This window comes from Rattus norvegicus, chromosome Y (assembly GCF_021556685.1).
Source record: "Rattus norvegicus strain SHRSP/BbbUtx chromosome Y, alternate assembly SHRSP_T2T, whole genome shotgun sequence".
Classification (NCBI taxonomy): domain Eukaryota; kingdom Metazoa; phylum Chordata; class Mammalia; order Rodentia; family Muridae; genus Rattus; species Rattus norvegicus.
In genome coordinates, this window is record NC_141555.1 from 54676934 (window position 1) to 54697939 (window position 21006).

The 21006-nt window shown below is 40.2% G+C and overlaps 1 protein-coding gene across 4 annotated transcripts; it reads right to left on the reverse strand.

Moving 5' to 3' along the window:
• Positions 1-962: 962 nt before the first annotated feature.
• Positions 963-3177, reverse strand: LOC147998034 (Y-linked testis-specific protein 1-like). Of its 4 annotated transcripts, none has more exons than XM_087601327.1 (3): positions 3020-3173; positions 1119-1949; positions 963-1039 (listed from the first exon to the last, which is right to left on the reverse strand). In XM_087601327.1, the coding sequence occupies exon 2, from the start codon at positions 1912-1914 to the stop codon at positions 1120-1122; it is 795 nt and encodes a 264-aa protein (XP_087457453.1). In that variant the 5' UTR covers positions 1915-1949; positions 3020-3173; the 3' UTR covers positions 963-1039; position 1119. The 4 variants fall into 4 exon arrangements, with proteins under 4 accessions (XP_087457453.1, XP_087457451.1, XP_087457452.1 ...); XM_087601325.1 differs by having other exon boundaries at positions 1119-1991; XM_087601326.1 differs by having other exon boundaries at positions 1119-1946; positions 3020-3165.
• Between the last annotated feature and the right edge of the window lie 17829 nt (positions 3178-21006).

Genomic DNA, 21006 nt, shown 5'->3' on the forward strand with positions numbered 1-21006 from the left:
TATTCTTGAGTTATCCTCATCAAAATGTCCTCTGGGGAAGCCACCACCTCACATCCACCCTCTGTAGTGATAGCTTGGCTGTTCTTTAAGGAAGCAAAGAGACCAATATGGATGTGGCCCAAGTTCAAGTCATTCGAGACCCTTTCTGTTCTTCCTGGGTCTCCTGCTTCACTTTTTGAGAACTCCATCTTGGAATTCCTTCGTCCCTCAGTATCCTCAACTCCCACATGTGTTCTTTAGTCTTTCTTCCACATCACCATCAATTTATTCTTTCTTACCCTCATCCTGGTCTCTTCTCTGCATGTGAAGGTTGGATTTATTTAAAAAGATGACTTTAGGGGCCTTCAGAGATAACCAATGGATTAAGAGCTCATCTGCTTTGAAAGAGGACTGGGATTTGTTCTTTGAGCTCATGTCCGATGGCTCCCAACCACCTTTAATTTCAGCTCCAGGGGACCTGACTATTCTTGTCACTGTGGTCTCCTGTATTCATTCCTTGCCCTACCCAGATAAATAAAAATAATACATCTACATATGTGAAACAGGTTTCATTAGGTTTTGTTAGTCAAACAATCCCTGATCTTCTCTGATTCTGAGTCTGCTTGGATCAGTTTATTGGGTTTCCCCTTGGGTTCCAAGACCACCTCTCTGTTACCTGCCACTCTTTCGCCAACTATCTGTTTCTCCCTCAAACTTCCCCTCAGAGAGTCTATCTATTTCTGGCCCCTCTCCACTGCTTCCTAAACATCCATCTTTTTTTTTCCCTGTGCCATCCCTGGTCCTCTAAGCCTTATCTCCAGTTTTTTCCTCTCCCTAAAGACCAGACTAGCTCAGTACTGTTTGTTTTAGTGTATGTGACATTAGACTTACTGTTCACAGCCTTGAACTTTCCGGCTTCCTCTCAATGTTCCATCCACCACAGCCAGTCTCCTCCACAAAAGTGTGCATACACAACACATCACATCACACATTTTAATTTTTAGAGCAAAAACAAATTCCACTGGAAAAGATACTGGGGATGTCAAAGGCCATTGGGTATCTGAAACACAGAAAAACAAACATTTTCACCCCAATCCTGTAAATTCCCCATATATGTCCCCTCACTTTGTGAATTTCACCTTAATGGATCTTTTCCATCAGATTATAGACATAGATGTGGACGTCGCCATCAAACTTGATGAAGTACACGGAAGGCTTGGCTAGAACTTGGTAAATGACTTTGCCGATCTTTTTGGACCCATCACTTCTGGTGAACTGCACACATTGACCTGTTAAGATGTCGCTGCCAACTTCTGACTTCACCTCTGCTGGCGAAATCTCTGGAATGATACGGAGATTACCTTCTGTGTAATCATCCAGGAGTTGATAGATATATAGGACTGGATCTTTCTCATAGGTGATGTAAAACCAGTCCTTCATGATTGGCACCTGGGCTAGGACCACCCCCCTCCAGTTGTCCTTAGAGCCATGTTTGCCCTCAAATTTATGCTCCACAGCACGGCCAACCATGGCACTTGCGAGTTGGGCGTCTTTCACTTGAGGAAACACAACTTTGTGAGTCAAGACCTTAAGCTTTAAAATCCTGTCATCACTGTGAAGTGCCAGTCCATAGACACAATCAACTCCATCATACTTGACCAGATAGAGAGAGGGATTTGTTGGCAGTTGATCTAGAACTATGGCCTTCCATTGGGTGACGGGCTCATCACCTTCCTTCCATCCGTGTGAAATTCTGCACCCCACAATGTTCCCCAGGGACTGGGGAGAAGGCCTCTTCCTCTTCCGCTTCTGGAAGGATGGTGTGCTCATCCTCCTCACAGACACCCTCTTCTTCTTGGCTGTAGACCTAGTGTGGTAGGCCACGGTACTCCTGGTCCACTGTCTTGTGGCTATTGTTCTGCGTTCAGGCTTCATACTTTCCCATGGCCTGGGTTTGAAGAGCTCACCTGCTTAAACCAGAGACAAAGCTGGTACCTCTGTCATATGAGTACCTGCAATAACAATGGGGGTGGGGTTGGGGAGGGTGCTGGACCAAGGCTCTTGTCTATGAGAACTTTGGAGCAGGTGAGGAAGGCGATGGTAAACAGGTTTGAGCATCTGAATCTAATGCTGTCATAATCAGAAGTTCATAGAAGTGCTGGGCAATGGTGGAGCACACCTTTAATTCCAGCACTCCAGAAGCAGAGGGAAGCAGACCTCTGTGAGATCAAGGCCAGGCTGGTTTACAGAATTAGTTCCAGGATAGACAAAACTACCCACAGAAAAACCCAATCTCATAAATCAAAATCTAAAGTTCAAAGGAAAATGAAAAAATGGTTCTCTACAGCTCAGAATAACATATTTAGACATATTTCTTCAGCCCGAGGCACTTTGCCTATGCTGAGGAACATCTCCTTGAATGGCTAGTTCAGTGTGGGATTAAGTATCCTTGTCCCCACTTTAAGCAAGCAGAACAGAGAAAGGATAGAAAGGAGCCAGAAGGGTGGCCACACCCCTTCTCTACCCTCTAACTATGAGCTATTTGGCAACATCCACAAGTATCTGCCCAGAGACTAAGCACAGCAGTCCACTGGCCTTCTCTACTGTGCATCCTGACCCAGCCCCAGGTTTATTCCCCGAAGCTGTTGCATTTTCGACCGCAACAAGAGTCTTTTGTGTAGGCAACAATAGCCTTTTAGAAATAATATCTACTGGGGTTGGGATTTAACTCAGTGGTAGAGCAGTTGCGTAGCAAGCACAGGGCCCTGGGTTCCTCAGCTCCATTAAAAAAAAAAAAAAAAAAGAGAAATATTTTCTCCAAAAATACACAGGCACAGAGAGGAGCTTTGGCATTTTAGTAGAATTTTGAATTAGATATTGTTAGCAAAGAATAATAAACTCCGGAGACTGACTAGCCTAGACCATCTGCCTAGCTCTCAAACGTGGAAGACATTAGAACGTAAGGTTACTTGCTGTACGAGGGAAAACTTTTAGCTTTCTGTGCTACAAGGGTCCCAGTTATCTTCATAAACGTATTTACCAAAAGAAAATGTCCTAGTCGTCCAGATTCTGTCTTCTGAAACCGGTCAGGCACCAATAGGTTGTTGAACAGTTGTGGGGTTCAGGAGCTGAACTAGCTTTCACACCCCGCTCCAAAGATAGTGAACCCACCTTCAAAGTAGTCTAGCGCCTCCAAGTGGAAGAGATGCGCAACCTCCGCCCTTGTGCTCTGTGACATCATCCAGGCTCTGCTTACGTCATAGAACCCCTCTCAGGCCAGTTCCTTCCCTAGTTACGCTTAGAAACTTCCAGCATCTAGGTTTTAGCTTCTCATGTAGCCTCCTGGTGAACCAAAATAAAGTCCCCACCCAAATATTCTGATGACTCGAGTCACAGTCTGCCCAAGTAGCTCTTTTCATGCTTTTTATTTTTCTGAAAAACTCTTTGGTTTCTGAGTCACCAACATCCTTGGTGGTTATTTTCCCAGCTCCTATGTTTTCTTTGGTTAACTTTAAGTTATTCTCCGTATCAGAAATATTGCTAGGCTCTCTTTCCGAGGCAGCACACAGGATAGAACAACAAAATTAGCTCTATCAAAACCCACAATTAGAGGAGGGCCATTTTTATTGAAACAAAGCTGGAATTTGACAAGATTAAATACCTTGTATTGAAGACAATGGCAATCATGAATTATGGATTCTTTGCAAAGAGCGAGGAAAAATTAGCTCCTGGACCTGCTTCCAAAGTCGGAATAAACTTATCACAAACCCAATATCGACCAGTCATATTTTAAATGTCTTTAAAATTTATCAGCACTTCTGATTACAAGGAATTTATTAGATCAAATGCAGTAAAACAGGATGAAATAGATGAGGTAATTTTGTTTTTGAAATATGGGTAGACAGAATACTGGATCCAGGTAAGTATGGAATTTACCTGTAAATTACAGGCCACTTTAATTGTTTGTGTCACATAGTTCTTCAGATCTTCAAAAGGATTCTTTTTAGAACCCTCCCCTGTCCCCACTACACTCTGACCATCCCTTCCCTCTTCCCAATAATTCCCTTCCACTTTAACATTATAATTTTTTAAATGTACTTAGAGCTTAACAACTTATGTCAGCTTTTTAAAATCTGTCCAATTTTCTAAGTGCACCGTCTTCTTTTTCTCCTTCTATCGTAGTTTTAAGCACATTTTCTTTCACACTTTGAGTTTTACTCTCTCTCTGCTCTTATGACTACTCTGCCATTATGTGACTGTTGGTCAACTATGTGGCTGACCTCAATGTGGGGTTAACTCAAATGACATGAATTCCCCCCCTCTCTCCCCTTAATCTTCCTTCTCTAGGCACCTGCAGATTTTAAAGCATTGGGGATTTTTTTTAACCCTGGAAAGCACACACACACACACACACACACACACACACACACACACACACATTCACAAACATACGCACATACACACAGAAACACTCATAGAAACACAAACACACACACATACATACACACACAAACACACACACATGCACACACAAACACACACACAAACATACACATATACACACTCAAACACACAAATACAGAGAGAGACAGAGACAGAGACAGAGAGAGACACGGTGAGAGACAGAGAGCCCATGAGAAAACATGTGATATCATCATTTTAAGAACATTAAACAGACAGAACTTTCAAAAAAGTGAAGAACAAGTAGGCAACAAGAAGAATAATCTCATCATAGCCATCAACTTGAGGAGGAAAATTTTCACACTCTAGGCTTCTAAGTACCAGTCTGTTACTGAGCAAAGTACGGGCAGGAACTCAGGCAGGACTCTAGAGGCAGGAAAGGAAGCAGAGACAACTTAGAAATGCTGAGTACTGGATTGCTATCCATGACCTACTCAGCTTTCTCTCCTTCTCATACAACCCAGGGCCACCTTCATAGGGGATGACACTATGCATAGTGGGCTAGACCCTTCTACATCAACCATCAAAAAAGAATCCTTACAAATGTGCAAAAGGACGTTCTGATGGAGGCAATTCTTCAGCTGAGGCTCCTTTTTCCCAGGTTGAGTCAAACTGACAATAAAAACTAACCAGGACCCCTGCACATTCATTCTGATTGCCACACTGTGTGCAATAGACAAGCCATTGGAATAACCTTAGCTGTTGATCACTGGATGAATGGCTTAAAAAAGTTGATATACATTGATGTGATTTTCATCTATGTGTAAGAGCAAAGGGTTTTGTTCTCAGAAAAATGGATGGAACTGTAAAATACAGTATATTAAGTGAAACAAGCCAGACTCAAACAGATGATTGCAAAATTTAGATTTTAATAAGGGATATTATGTGAAATTGGGCATTTAGGAAAAGGAAGGGGAGCAGCAGGGTGTGTGTGTGTGTATGTGTGTGTGTGTGTGTGTGTGTGTGAGTGTGTGTGTGTGTGTGAGTGTGTGTGTGTGTGCAGGTGGAAATGGTGGTGAGTTGTGAGAAAGAAGATGGCTAATGTACAGTATAAACCTGTACTAGGAGTCACATGCAAGCCCACTGACTTGTACATTTAAAGAATATCGATATAAGAGAGCTGAGTCTAAAACAATGTTTTGATTAAATTGGGGGTTTATGCTTTAGAGATACCATAAAGATTATTCATATTTTCCTTCCCACTGGGCTCTTGCTGTTGCGAGCTTGATACTTGTGACAGGATATGGCAATGAGCTTTGGTTTCTGTACCTCATTAATAACCCGGAATTCATGTCATTCAGTGAGGCTACCGTGGGGAAGGAGGTAGTTAGAGATCTTAAGGGTACACCACGTGGGAAGAATAATACCCACCCCCACTATAGATTTCCAAATATTCACCATCATCTCTGGTTTGAATGTGATCACCCAACATTTATTTTCTGAAGATTAATCCCCAGTGGGAATGTAGTTGTGAAGAATTGATTAGGTTAAGAGGGATGCAACCTACAAATAAAGATCCATTAATGATGCTATTGTGGAAAAAGGTTAAATTATGAAAAAGGAGTTTGGCTCCCTCTCTTTTATTCCTAGCCCCCTGGATCCCTTCTGTGGTGACAACATTTCACAAGAACTCCTTCCTCTGCCGATGGTCTCTTCATCTTGTATTTACAGGTTTCTGAATCATAATAATACAGAATCTGTGTCATTATACACTAGCCAATCAGTGCCATTCTGTTTGTCCATAAAAGCATGAACATGCCTCAGAATTGTGAGCAGCTGGGTCATATGGGAAAGCATAGCTGGCAGAGAGGACTAGGTTGTTAGTGCTGACTGAAGACAAGATGGTTTCAGGTTTAGCATGAGTGCTCTTTGTTAAAGAAACAGCACAGAGGAAGAGTGTAGATTGGAAAGTTGCAGCTTAGAATGGACTCAGACATCTACTGTTGGCCTTTCGTGGACAAGGAGCCATTAGGAAAAGGGAAAGATCACTAGGGATAGCTTCAGCCACTGCTTTTGTCTAGCAGAACCCTTTTTAGAATCCTATCTTCGAGGATGTGAAAGAAAACTGCCTGGAGTCACTTGATACATCAGTAACCATCAAGAGTGTGTACACTATTATAGAGGGACCCAGGAAAAAGCCTGATCTTGGAAGATCCTTTGCCTTCAAGAGAGGAGACTCCTCCCCACCAACACTGGGAAACCCATCTACGTCGGTAAGGGCATTCCACTAAGTCCAGATCAGTGGTCCTTAATCCTTGGATTGAGACCGCTTTGGGAGCTCAAATTGCCCTTGCACAGGAGTCACATATCATATATGCTGTATTCCAGATATTTACATTACAACTCATAACTATAGCAAAATTAAAGTTATGAAGTAGCAATGAAATAATGTTACAGTTGGTGGAGCTGTATTAAAAGGTTGTGTTAGGAAGGTTGGAAACCACTCTTCCTGACCCGTCTAAAATATGTCTGTTGGTATGAACTGGAGTTATAATCCCTTTTATTCAATCAGGCAAACCCAAAAAAAAAAAACAATATACCACCAAAAGTTTATGAAGGATACACAGCCACTGTACCCACAGTGTCAGGACTACTGACATCTAGACAAGTGGTGTCAAAATGGAAATCACGTCACACCATGACAATCCCCCTAAATGAAAAGCAGAGGAGAAAAACCAGTTCCCTGGTGGTGACACCAAGAGAAAACCATTGTCAGAATTGTCAACAAGGATTTTAAAGCCAGGATTCAAGCGTCGTCAATGAGAAACCTACAAAACAGGCAGAAGGGGTTGGTGAGATGGCCTACTGCATAGGAACACTGGTTGCTCTTACAGAGGATCAGGGTTCAGAGGATCTGATAGACTCTTTGGTCAAAACACACACACACACACACACACACACACACACACACACACACACCATAGAGAAAAATTAAAAAAACAAATTAAAAAGAGAAGGAGCCAGGTATGTCCCTTTAATCCCAGTACTCAGAAGTAAGGTGATTTCTGTGAGTTCAATGCCTACCAGGTTAATAAAGTGAGTTTCAGGCCAGCCCTACCTACATAATGAAACTCAGTGTCAAAATAAAACACAAAAGAGTGTTTTATTTATTTCTGATAATGTATGCAACAGAGAAACTATTTCTACAGAGAAAGACCTTATTGTTGAGAGAATCAGTGGGCATGAAGGATACCCCAATTCTTTATGTCACTACTCCATCAAAGCCTTACCAGGAAGCAAGAATGTGTCCAGCTAAAAATGAAGCAGGGCAATTATGAGTAAAGCTGTGGACACACATCAGCCCATCAGCAACAGAGGCAGGCAGAAACCAGCTAGGATGAGATGGCTTCACCAGGCAATGTCTCTGAACTAACAGTCCCTAGTAGCACCAGGTTGTTCTTTTCCTTCAAGTACCCCTGGACTTTTCAGACACTCAGAAACCATAGAACAAAGTGTGGAAAATGCCTAAGAAAAGATGTGTTTTTGGGACATATATGTTTATACAGGTTTCATGTAGCCCAGGCTGGCCTCAAACACACTATGCACCCAAGATGATTTTGAAGTCTTGATTCTTCTCCTGGTAAAGGGACTATGGGCATGTACCACCACACCACTGTAGGTGGAGACCAGAGCTGTGTGAGAGCCAAGTGAGCACTCTGTCCACTGAGCTGCATCTCCAGCCCCTAGGGATGTGTTCTGCTAATACAACAAAACTAAAATAGAAGTCTTCAATGAGAGACAACAGGAGTCTCCCAGTCTAGAAACATTAAATTACACATTCACAAGTAATACATATGTCAAGAAATAATTAAATTATGTAACAGTAAGAAAAAAAGAAGAAGATAGGAAACATACTATCAAAATATGTAAGACATAACTATGACGGTGCTAAGAGGAAACTTTATTTAAAACAATAATTCTTAGATTAGAAACAAAGACCAGCAACCTAAATTTTTATCTACACTAGAAAATAAGAAAATAATTAATTCAATGAAAAAAATAATTGTTAAAATGAACCCCAAAACACTAAAAATAAGAAATTAACAAAAAAAGACAATGAAACACAATTTGTTTTCTTTTTTAAAGCATTGAATGGTATTTCATCATCTCAATTAGACCTAGATAGAAAGTATAAGGTCCATTCTCTTTGGCAATTTTAAAAACAAAAAGTAATTGTCGTGTTTTAGAGTTTATGCAGAACACTGAACCTGGTACGACAGACAAAAATTAAAAAAATATTCATCGTATAATCCCTTTTTAATGACAGTGTTTATTCTCTACCTGTCTCTCCTATAATCTGTTTAATATCAGACAAGATTTCCAGGGTTGCCATATGGAGATAATGCACTGTTGAAATGGAAGCACAGCATTGTATTCCCAAAACAGAATGTGGTTTAGAACATCATTGTTTTCATCATGAGGAAACTAGCACAAGATTCAAGCCCAGTCTCCCGAGGCGTTGTCTCATCTTAGAGCCATTTCTTCAGACAGCACTTTCCATGTGTCATATTTTTCTTCAACAATCGAAACGGACTTGTTTGCTGCACTGTTTTGTTTGCCATGCTGCTTGGGAAATCCTGGACCATCAGACATGACGAAAGTTCTCCTCCACAACCCCAAACTACAGCACTGGAATTGGTGTACCGGAAATAGAAGAGACAGAAACCAAAAAAGAAAAAAAAACTGTTGTTGTTTGGAGAAGAGTCATGTAAGTAGGCCAAGCAGACCTTGGACTTTCTATGTAGCCCAGGTTGTCCTTGAACTTACTATGTAGCCCAGGCTAGACATGGACTTATTCTGTAGCCCAAGCTGGCCTGGGATTTACGATGTAGCCCAGGCTTCCATTGGACTTACTATGTAGCCCAGGCTGGATTTGAACTTGTGATCTTTGCGAGTATTGAGAATATAGGTATGCACTACCACACTCAGCTTTGTATCTGTTATTATAATTGACACAGCTGTGGCCCCTCATTTGCCAGCCTCCTTCAACATCAACAACAGCATCCACAATCACCTACTAGAATAATCCCATCCTTTAACTCATCTGTTAAGGTAAGACTTTACAGAACAAAGAGTCAGCAGGGTCCTCCTCCTTATTAGGACACATTTGTTTGTGGGATTTGAGTGATTGTTTGAGTGAGCCAGTCATACCTTAACCTGGTTCTGATATTATGACCAAGACAAAATAAATAAGAAAACAAAAGTAAAGGAGATGGGCCCAACACCGGGACTTGAACCTTAGCAGTTGAGGAGATGGCTCACAGGTCTCAGGTAAATGATGAGTAGGCTTTGTTGCTCACATAGAATCCCAGTCCAGGGAGGAAGAGTTAGGGCAGATACCAAGGGCAAGATAGCTGTCAAGTGTAGTCATATTGGAGAACTCTGGTTTTGACTGAGAAATGCTGCTTCAATGAATAAGGTAGAAGAGAAATGTATTAGTCCATACTTTATACACTGCACTTGTATGCATGTACACACACACACACACACACACACACACAGACTCACACACACACACACACACACACGAACAAAACAAAAAACTTTGGTCTTAAGGCATTGTCTCCACTGTATTCGCACATAGTAGGAGGTGGCGATCTAAATAAGTGTTCCTTTCCATCCCCATAAAGACCAACATAATTATGAACCCTCAGTAATGGATGTATACAACCTGCTGAGGACAACCAGATGATTAGTTTAGTCTCCTCGCTCTCTAACATATTCTGGTGTACCGTTTCAGGAATACTGAGGTGGGGCTTGGCTGACTTGAGCCTTACTCCCAGTATTGCATCCAAGACAACTTTCAGCTGCCATGTACTGATCCTTGGAATTCCCTGCCAAGGTACCGTGACTTGCATTGCTCACGAGGCCATGCCATGAAGCCAGAGAAGGTGTGGATGTCTTACTCTGCCATTTATTACTTTAGAGTAATGGGAAATTAGCTCGAAATTTAAACCTCGCTTCCCTCATATATAAATGAGCAGGCGAACAATTCCACTTCATCAGATCTACATTAGGAATGAGTTAAAAAAAACACATCAAAACGATTAGTGCCGGGGTTGGGGATTTGGCTCAGTGGTAGAGCATTTGCCTAGGAAGCGCAAGGCCCTGGGTTCGGTCCCCAGCTCCGAAAAAAAGAACCAAAAAAAATGATTAGTGCCAATGTGTTTTATGAATGATAAGCAATATTATTTATATGATTTGTAACACTGGAAATTATGGTAACTGGAACGTAACGGTTTTCATTACCTTTGCACAGATGATGCCAGGAAAGCATCTAGAATACAGAAATGCTTCCTTTTTTGCATTATTTCCAAGAAGCATTTCTTTCTGCTCCAATTATTTTTTTAAAACTTACTTTCCACTCCATCTCCCCTTAGGTGATTAGGTTAGAACCGGGTTTGGTGAGAGGGGTTATAAAATGTTGTGTTACAGAATATATTTACAAAATCGACTGTTGAGTTCAAATGGAGGCACCCTCCATGGAAAAGCCAAGCTCCTCCTGAAGATATTTATTTCTTTTCTTTTTTTATTTTCATTGATTTCTAGTCTAGTCATTGATGGCTATTCTAGGAAGAATCAACCTCGGTTGAGGAGATTCCTCCGTCAGATTGGCCATGACTACGTCTAGGTGGAATTTCCTTGACTGTTAACTGATGTTGGAGTGCCTGGTCTACTGTTGGCAGCACTGCCCTATGCAGGTGGGTCTGGACTCTGTAAAAGTAGTTGAATGTGAGCTTAGAAGAAAGCCACTGAGCACTCTCTGTAGCTGTAGCTTCTGTTTCACAATCCTGTCTTGGTTTTCCTTGATGATGGGCTGGAACAGATAAAATGAAACAAAGATTTCTCTTCCCAAGTTGGCTCTGGTGAGTGTATCATCAGAGCAACAGAAAACCAAAATTAAGCAAAAATCACAGTGCCAGATGTGGGATGTCTTCCTGAAAGTTGCTGACCAGCGAGATCACAAAAGCCCTAACAACTTTACAGGCTGTTGCCATTGTTCTTTGTAGGCCTCCAGAACTTGATGGTAAGACACTATTTCTGAAGGTACTGAATCCTTTTGTTCACAGGTCACAGAAGGGTAAATGTGAAGTTGAGGTGGAATCATCCTCTATAATGGATAGCCTTCATGGTTCAAGAAAGTGCTATGTATGCTTCTAGGGGAGAAAATCATCTACGACCTTAATCGGGGGTGAATCATTCAAGGTAAAATGTCAGGCAAGATGTGCCCATAATGTGTTAGTGGCATCACAGTCATGGGAGTAACCGGTGGCTTTCCAATTTGATACAAGGCATATTCAACACGAGGTTCTGTAAAGTCGTCAATAACCTATATTTAGGGTGATATAGGCCCTATGAAAGAATCTAATGCTAAATACATTGTCGAACTTCCTTCCAAATATCCATATTTGTATCTACAGATCAGCGTTGCACTCAGCTCTCATAAGAGAAGAAGCCTCTGACTACCATGGGCAGAGTCGTACAACTGGACAAAGTGTTGGGAATCAGTGGTGTTGAACTAATCATGTGGATATAGGTCAGCTAAGTCTTCTCCTCAACAGCTCAGAGAACATCATGAGAGAGTGGGTGAAAGGAATATATGAACCAGAAGATGGGGAAGTGGACAGCAAAAGGATATTTTTTAGATTGTACCTAGTCATTGAACTCTTAAACTTATTGTGGCTATGGTCATGGGCACAAGAATAGGCCACTCAACACTTCATTACAGATGGGAGAGGACATAAAGACCCTCCCCTCCTTTGGCAATCAACATTTATTGGACAGCTATACCTGCTTTTCTTCCCTAAGTTTCTTGTGGCTTCTGTATATGGATCTTTTATACAGATACATAAAAGCAAGGGAAACACCTGTATATGGAATTTAAAACAAGGAAAGAAAGAAAGAAAGAAAGAAAGAAAGAAAGAAAGAAAGAAAGAAAGAAAGAAAGAAAGAAAGAAAGAAAGCTGAACACACTCCAGGTCTGCAATGTGACCATCACACTCGAGTTGCTCTGCTTTCCCCATCATGATGGATAGTACCAACTAAAACAATGGCTCAAAATAAACACTTCCTGTCTCTTTTTTATTGGAATTTTATGTATTTAAATTTCAAATGTTATCCCCTTTCCTGGATCCCCTCTCTCCCCTTCTCTCTCCCCCTGCTTCAGTGATGATGCTTTTCTTCCCACCCACTCCCATCTCAACACCCTGGCATTCCACCACATTTGGGAAATGAGCCTTCAGAGGAACAAGGGCTTCACCTCCTATTGATGACAGACAATGCCATCCTCTGCTATATATGTGGCTGGAGCCATAGGACCCTCCATGTGTACCCTTCGGTTGGTGGATTAGTCACTGGGAGCTCTGGGAGGTGGGGGTCTGGTTGGTTGATATTGTTGCTCTTCCCATGGGGTTGCAAACCCCTTCAGCTCCTCCAGTCCATTCTTTAACTCCTCCTCCATTGGGGTCCTGTTCCTCAGTCTAATGATTAGCTGTAAGCATCCTCATCTGTATCAGTAAGGCTCTGGCGAAGCCTCTCAGGAGACATCCATATCCGACTCCTCTCAACAAGCACTCCTGTCTTCGTTAAGTTTTTGCTTTGTATTTTGTCATAGCGAAAACAAGAAGAATCGATATGCTCCCTCTTCATGTCAGGGCCATGTGAATTAGAGTCAGTGCTTCACTAAGCCCTGTAGGGTTCTCTTGGCTCCATCCACAGAGCCTGGAGAGGGCATGGACCCTCAAACAGACCTGGTGTGGCCATGGTCAGCATTGATGATCTATTCTCTTTGTGAGAAACAATACTACATAACATTGATAAATACAATCAAGGAGAGTGTCACAGGTAGCTATCATAGATTTTTTTTTGTATACTTATTCTCAGCAGCCCCCATTGATATTATGAGGATGCTCTTCCTCCCATCCACTCCCACCTCAACACCCTGGCATTCCCCCATGCTGGGGAAATGAACCTTCACAGGACGAAGGTATTCTCCTCCTATTGATGCCAGACAATGACATCCTCTGCTATATATGTGGCTGGAGCCATGGGACCCACCATGTGTCCTGTCATTATCCCTCCAATCATGAGTTATGGGCTGTCATGCTGGTAATTTCACAGCAGGCACTGCTTCCCACAAAAATATCTCCCAAGCTTGCATTTAATCCCAGGTTACTGGCATGCTGGAAATACTGTATTTTGTTTATTTGGCCCATAGCTAGACATTTTTTCTTGGACTATAATTAAGTGATCTACCTTCCTAATGCTGCCACCCTTTAACACTGTTCCTATGTTGTTACGTCTCTTGATGAAAAAATTATTCTTGTTGCTTCTTCATTATTGTAATTTCACTTCTGTAATGAATCGTAGTAGGTAATCACTTTGGAGACTGAAGTTTCTCACAGGGATCGTGACACACAAAGGTTGTGAACTGCAGATATAACAGGTTGAGGGCAAGATATATTTGAAGGACAAACTGTGGAAGACAACCACCAGCCCTGGGTCCTAAGCCCATCGCTTTATGGACCTAGCTCACCTCTGTACCTCCTTAAATATGGAGTGATGGGCGGAGCGTTTGTCACTTTGAATAAAACAAACCTTAACAGAGACACACGATGGTTCGTTGTTGCTACCATTTTGTAATTTCCTGCCCCAAAAACTCACATTTTAAACATCATCGAAAGCCAAGAAAATAGGCACAAAGACCTGTCTGTGTGAGATACGAACCACAATTCATTTTGTTCACCTGGACCTCAACTTTAGAAGACTGCAAGCATTATCCATTTGAGAAATCCACTTCCTGCTCATGTTTTGTTGAAGAAATATAAATCAAGCTAAATAGAAAAATAGAGATGGAGTGTACAGGACAGGTTGGGGGTTTAGAGATCTTAAGGAATGCTAGCACAAAGTGAGGTATGTCAACATACCTCAGCTGACTCATAAGCAAACAGGTGAGGACCATAGGAAGCCTTGGGCATGAACAGGGATGAAGGTGTCTTTCCAAGGCAGAGAGACAGAGCAGACCATCCTTCCTTGGTCTAGTTGATGTGAGGAAGCTAGATGTTCTCCACCTAAGTCAACCCACACTGAGCCAGTTCATGAAGTTCTGGACACGTCACTCTCCAGGACCTGAGTTGAAATGCAGCTGCCCCCCAACCCCCATAGGAACAAGCACTTGTTATAAGGAGAGGTGCTTGAAGACTTCATTCTTTGAAGCCATCTTCTCTGAAGGGCAGGTCTCCAATTCCTTACCAAGAAAGGCATCATGTCTTCAACCTTGTTGACTTTCCAAATCTGCCAACTCTGTGAAGACCCATCTCGAAGGTCTTGGCCAGGGCATCTGGCTTCCTGAACTGATGTCTCCAACAGGTTTCCTCAAGTCTCAGTTTAGCAGTTTTCTACGGATTACTTGTGCCTTATCTAGAGTGGAAACAGGGAATGAATTCTGGCTTAACTGAGTCCCTGGAGGTAGTAGAGGCATATAGAGAGCAGTGAAGGTATTATAAACATGAAAGTGCTAATCCATTCTTCGGGTGCGAACTTCTCTAATTATTTATACATTTTTTAAATCATTTAATGAAGTTAGTCAATATCGCAGACAGGATGAATGTCTGGCTTATGCACCAGCCTCTCTTTTCATCCTAACACCTGGCTTCTCAGGCTGTGATATCCATTGGAAGAAGAGTCATTTCAGATGTAAGTGGTTATAATGAAGGCCACACTGGAATGTGCTAGGTCCCAAAACAAATATGATCATTTACCCTATCAGAATAGAAGTGTTAGTGGGCTGAATGGCAGGCAGGATGAATAGGACCCGATGTCAGGCTGTGGTTGACTGGGAGATGGTTTTATTTCCCAACAACGAGTTTGGGCTTTTGCCTGAGGTTCTAGTAAGCACTGGAGAAATTTTATCTGGGATTTCCTTTCATGGATCCCTCAAGATGATAACCTGTGGATGTACAGAGGAGGATCTAGAGGAGGCTGCAAGGGCTGTCAGCTCAGGCAATACCGAAAGATGTTGCCTTTGCAGAAGGCACATGCTGCAGAGTGCAGGCCAGCTGAGACAGTGACTGAGGCAGTTAGAGCAGTGTCCCTCTTTGCATCAGAGCACCCCCCCATATCCTTCTGCCATGCCAGACTTATATATTCAACAGACCGTCAAAACCCAGTCTGAGTGAAGGTAAACCATTGCACTAAGAAACGAATACTGCATAGTACAAGACACAATGGATGCTAAGATGTTTCACAAATGATGGGAAACTGAAATAATGTCAGTTAAGATGATTTGCATTCCCCTCAGAGGACCTGGGTTCAGTTCCCAGCAACTATATCATATGGTCCCCAACTCTAGGTCACTGCACATGACTGTACATACATACATACATACATACATACATACTACATATATATACATGTATTACACACATACATACTATACACATACTACATACATACGACATATATATTATGCCAGTGGGTTACTCAGTAATCTACTATCCTTGGTCACTCGATTACTCATGCCCTAAGGAACCGTCAGAGGAAGTGGAACAGTCCATTTCTTCTTCTCTGTCAGTTCCCTTCTGGGATTTGGGCCCTCTTACTGACTGAACCCTTCATATGATTTTTTAATTTCTGAAGGATTTATGTAACACGAGCATCAGATTTTTTGAATCTCTTGTCTTCCTAGGGTTTTGAGCACCTGAACTTGTGCCGAGTACATCTAAGTAATCCCGGAGGTGGAATGTCGATCGGGTCTCTGCTGTTCAAGTGCTTCCCCTCTTGGGGTTGGATGTTATAATCCGGTTGGGATACACTGAAGGCATTCTCAAGTGGCAGAGGCTGGGAACCCTCAAGGTCTTCCCCCTTTGGAGTCTGCTGTTATACTCCGCTTGGGGGACACTGAATGGGCTTCCAGTATGTGGAGGCTGAGAATCCACATATGTTACTACACATATAGTACGTAAAGGGAGTGATATATAGAAATAAAAACATCACCTATGCAGCCACAATCATCTATTATCCCCATGATGAAACCAAATACTAGGAAGAGAAGATGGTACAGACACATTGCAGGATAGATCAGCATCATTCAAAATGAAGATTGAGCTGGAAAGTGCTTTGAACTAAGTATAGTTATGAGTAATGTAAATAAGCTTAATGTTTTGAGAACTAGTTTACCTGTTATGGTTGCCTTATCCCTTCTTAATTTGGGCAGACACATTTCTGCTCTGTGGAATGAGACAGTCTCCACCTCCTCTGTCCTCACATATTTCAATTTGTCACTTGTTCCACAGTACATCCATATACTTGCCGATGAATTTTTCTTCTTGGAAATTCGAAATGTTCATATTTCCTGACTTCGGAGAGAGGGTTAAAAGCAAACGGGAAGTGAGTGACATACCATAACTTTTCTGTATTATTATCAAAACGGGTTTTTTTCAGGGATGGGATACTTGAGGTGAGAAGAAAGGAAAGGTTCTGCTTTATTTGAAATATTTTCTTACCTCATTCTTTGCTCCTGTAAAGGGCCCAGCCTTATCTGTCAAGCGTGGCCATGTTCCTGTCACTACTCCACTGCGCCTCTCATGCAGTTCTTAATTCTAGATCCTGTTTGCCACTCTAGGTTTCATCTTGCACAGATTCACCTCATTTCCCTGTGATCCTGCTCTGAAACATACGCAAGTTTTTTTTTTTTTTTGTTTCATTTTCAAATTTTTATATGTTTATGTTAATTTTTGTTTAACCAGTTTTATGGAAGCCTTAGAGGGGAATTATTCATGGATGTCTGTTTTGATTGGAATGAAAAAAAATGGAAAAAAAAATCTTTTTTTAAGTTTACATGACATTTTCATTTCTAAGTATTTCTTTTATATAAACCCACCAGGCTAGTTTAACTCCTGTCTTGTAATGAATTCTTTCTTCCCATTGCTACTTGAATACTGCCTCATAGGACTTACTGCAGAACCTTAAATGCTTTCATACATGAGGAAGGAGTTGATATTTCTACACTTTTCTAACCCTTTTTTAGATGTATCTTCCTACTCTCTTGAGCTATTTGAATTAATTTGGATCACTGTACTGAATAGTATAGTACTTTAGTGCTTGGGCCTTGAAAATATCTGTTATTATTGCCTTGTCATAATTATAGAGCTCAGGGTTGGGCCTAGTTTCTTTTTGGAACTTTAGTCCAATAAATTTGTGAATTTGGAATAAACCTAGACAGCAGCTATCAATTCTTTCAAATGGTATTTTAATACATGAGGGCTATAAAAACCTTTAATAAATCATGGAAAAGCAGTCTGAGTTTCCTGTTTCTGTAAAGTATTTGAAAAACATGAAAGGGAGAAATTCCATGGCCTTCTCACTTTTGTCTTCACATGGGGTGCTCAGATGTGACTTTAGTTTTGGTGCCTTTTCTGGTTAGAACATAAAGTTGTTTGTGGTAGTTTGCATTAATGGTTTTCTTCTATTAATATACTCTTTTCCTATTGTTTTTGTTTTTTGTCTTCATCATTCCAATTAGGGCCATGGTTCCCCACTTTGTATACATAAAATGTGGGTTCAGTGCAGCTATTATTGTCCTGGGGAACAACCTACAATTTTGGGAACAAATTTTCACAATTATATAGTTGACCATGGTTTAAAACTCTTCCTTGACTTAAATTTTTTGTAGCAACATAGTTGTTTACTTCTGCTTCAATTATTTGTATTGACCTCCCTACAATCCCATTATGTATCTGTGTGTAAGGGAAAAGGGATTCTTTAAATTTTCCATGGTATGTTCTTTTATTCTTCCATAAATTATTTCCCACCACCACATGAGCACAACACACTACCTGGCATTATTGCATGCTGGGATCATTGGGGAAGGGTGGTGTGAAGTTCATCATTGTTCTTTTTTTCAGAGATTCTTATTTTAATAAGTAATCCATCCTATTGAAATAGCTAGTTAACTCTTGTATTCATCTTCATATATGGCTGCTTCTGTGAATAAAATGAATTTTTCCATTGTTGAACAATAATAAAATCCCATAAAGGCATGAATATTCATAAAGAGGGAAAAGTATTCACAAAGAAAAAATGCATTTAAAATGGAGAAAATATAAGCAAAATGAGATCAAAGTTATAGTCAGAAGTTATGAAATTAAAAATTTCATTATAGAATTACAAATTTGTTAGGTCAGGTAATACTAATATATATTAAAACAAACAGGAAAACATTAAATGCAATGTATGCACAGAGAGTTAACTCAAAATGTAGTACTTAAACCAAGATTGGAATGGAGAGCTCACTCTTGCAACTGTAGAGGCAAAAATGGAAGAACTACATCTAGGTTTAACCCAGTCTTTATTGCATAGTGACAATCTATCAAAAAAGATGATGTTTCAAAAATACCACATAAATAAATCATTGGTAATTTAAACAAATACAAATAATAATAAAATATAGATGAGCAGCCCTAGTCCATGGTGATCTGATAGGATGCATAGGATTACTTCAATATTCTGGTATCAATTGAGGCCTGTTATGTGAATGAGTATATGGTCAAATTTGGAGAAGTTACAATGAGGTGCATAGGAAAAGGTATATTCTCCTGATTTAGGATTAAATGTTAGCTAAATACCTGTTAAATCCATTTGGATTTTTTAAGTTATTAAAATAACGTATGTTTTTTAAACATATCTGTTTAGTTACAGTTTCCATAAATATTCCGTTGATGAGAGTGGAGAAGTGAAGTCTCCAACAATTTATTGCGTGTGGTGCAATATTTGCTTTGAGCTATAGTTATGTTTCCTTTATGAATTTAGGAGTCCTTGCTTTTGAAACATAGTTGTTCAGAATTGAAAGTTCATCTTAGTATTATGTTTTCTTTGACAGGTATGTTTCCCTTCCTAGTCATTTTTCATAACTTTTTGTTTTAAGTCAATGTTGTTCAGTATTAGAAAGGCTACTCCAGTTTGTTCCTTGGGAACATTTGTTTAGAATTTTTCTCCATCCTTTTACCCTGAGATACTCTGTCTTTATCTCTAAAATGTATTTAATGTATGGAGCAAAATCTTGGATCCTCTTTACGTATTCAGTCCATTAGTTTATGTCTTTTAATTTGGGGTATTTTGTCCATTGATGATAAGAGATATTAAATGAAATGGACTGTTGCTTCTTGATATTTTTGTTGTTAGAAAAGTAATGACAGTTGTGTGGATATCATCTTTGGGTTTGTTGAAAGATTAATTCCCTACTTTTTGCTAAGGTGTAGTTTCCCTCCTTGTGTTGGAAGTTTCCATCTACTATCATGTGTAGGGTTGAAATTGTGGAAAAGATATTGTATACATTTGGCATTGTCATGGAATGTCTCGGTTTCTCCATCCATGTAATTGAAAATTTCACCATATATCCTAGCCTGAAGATCCAGAAATGAATGCACACACCTATGTTCACTTTGTCTTTGAAAAAGTTGCTAAAACCATGAAATTGAAAAAAGACAATATTATCAAGAATTATGGTTCAACTGGATGTCAGCATATAGAAGAATCAATTATCTAAACTCCTGGGGGTGGGAACAAATGATCATCTTTTTAGATGCTGATAAAAAATTTAAAAAAAATCAATATTTCTTCAAGTTAGAAGTCTTGGAAAATATTAGGAATTCAACGCCAATACTTAAACATAGTAAAAGCAATATTAAAAAAAAAAAGTTGCCAACATCAAACTTACTCGAGAGAAACTTTAGGCAATACCACAAAATTCACGAACTAGAAAAGGTTGCCTAATCTCTACTTCCTCCATCAATATAGTTCTGGAAATCTTATTCACAAAAATTAGACAAAAACACGAGGCAAACGGAAAAATTTAGAAAGCAAGAAGTTAAAATATCACGATTTTTAGATGATGTGATAGTATATTTTAGTGACCCCAAAAATTCCACCAGAGTACTCCTTCAGCTGATAAACAACTTCAACAAAGTGGCTGGATGTAAACTTAAATCAAACAAATCAGTAGCTTTCTAATTCAAGGATAAACATTTTGAGGAGAAATTAAGGAAATGACAGCCTTCAAGATAGACACAAAAAATAATAAATACCTCAGGTTGACTCAAAACAAGCAAGTGAAAGTTGTGTATGACACAAACTTCAAGTCTCTGAAGAAAAATATTGAAGAAGATCTCAGAAGATGGAATAATTTCCCATGCTCATGCATGTGCAGGGTTAATATTGTAAAAATGACCATCTTGCCAAAAGCAATCAACCGATTCAAGGCAATCTCCATCAAAATTCCAACTCAATTCTTCACAGAGTTAGAAAGAGTAATTTGAAAATTCAGTTGGAATAACAAAAACCCCATGATAGAGAAAACATTCATCAACAATATGAGAAATTGTGGGGCAATCACTATCGATGACTTCAAGCTGTATTAGAGAACAATAATAATAAAAATTGAATGGGAATGGTAAAGAGAGAGTCAGGTAGATCAATGTAATATAATTGTAGGCCCAGAAATGAAGGCATACACCTATGGCTACTTGATATTTGACAATGAACCTAAACCATCCAATGGAACGATAACAT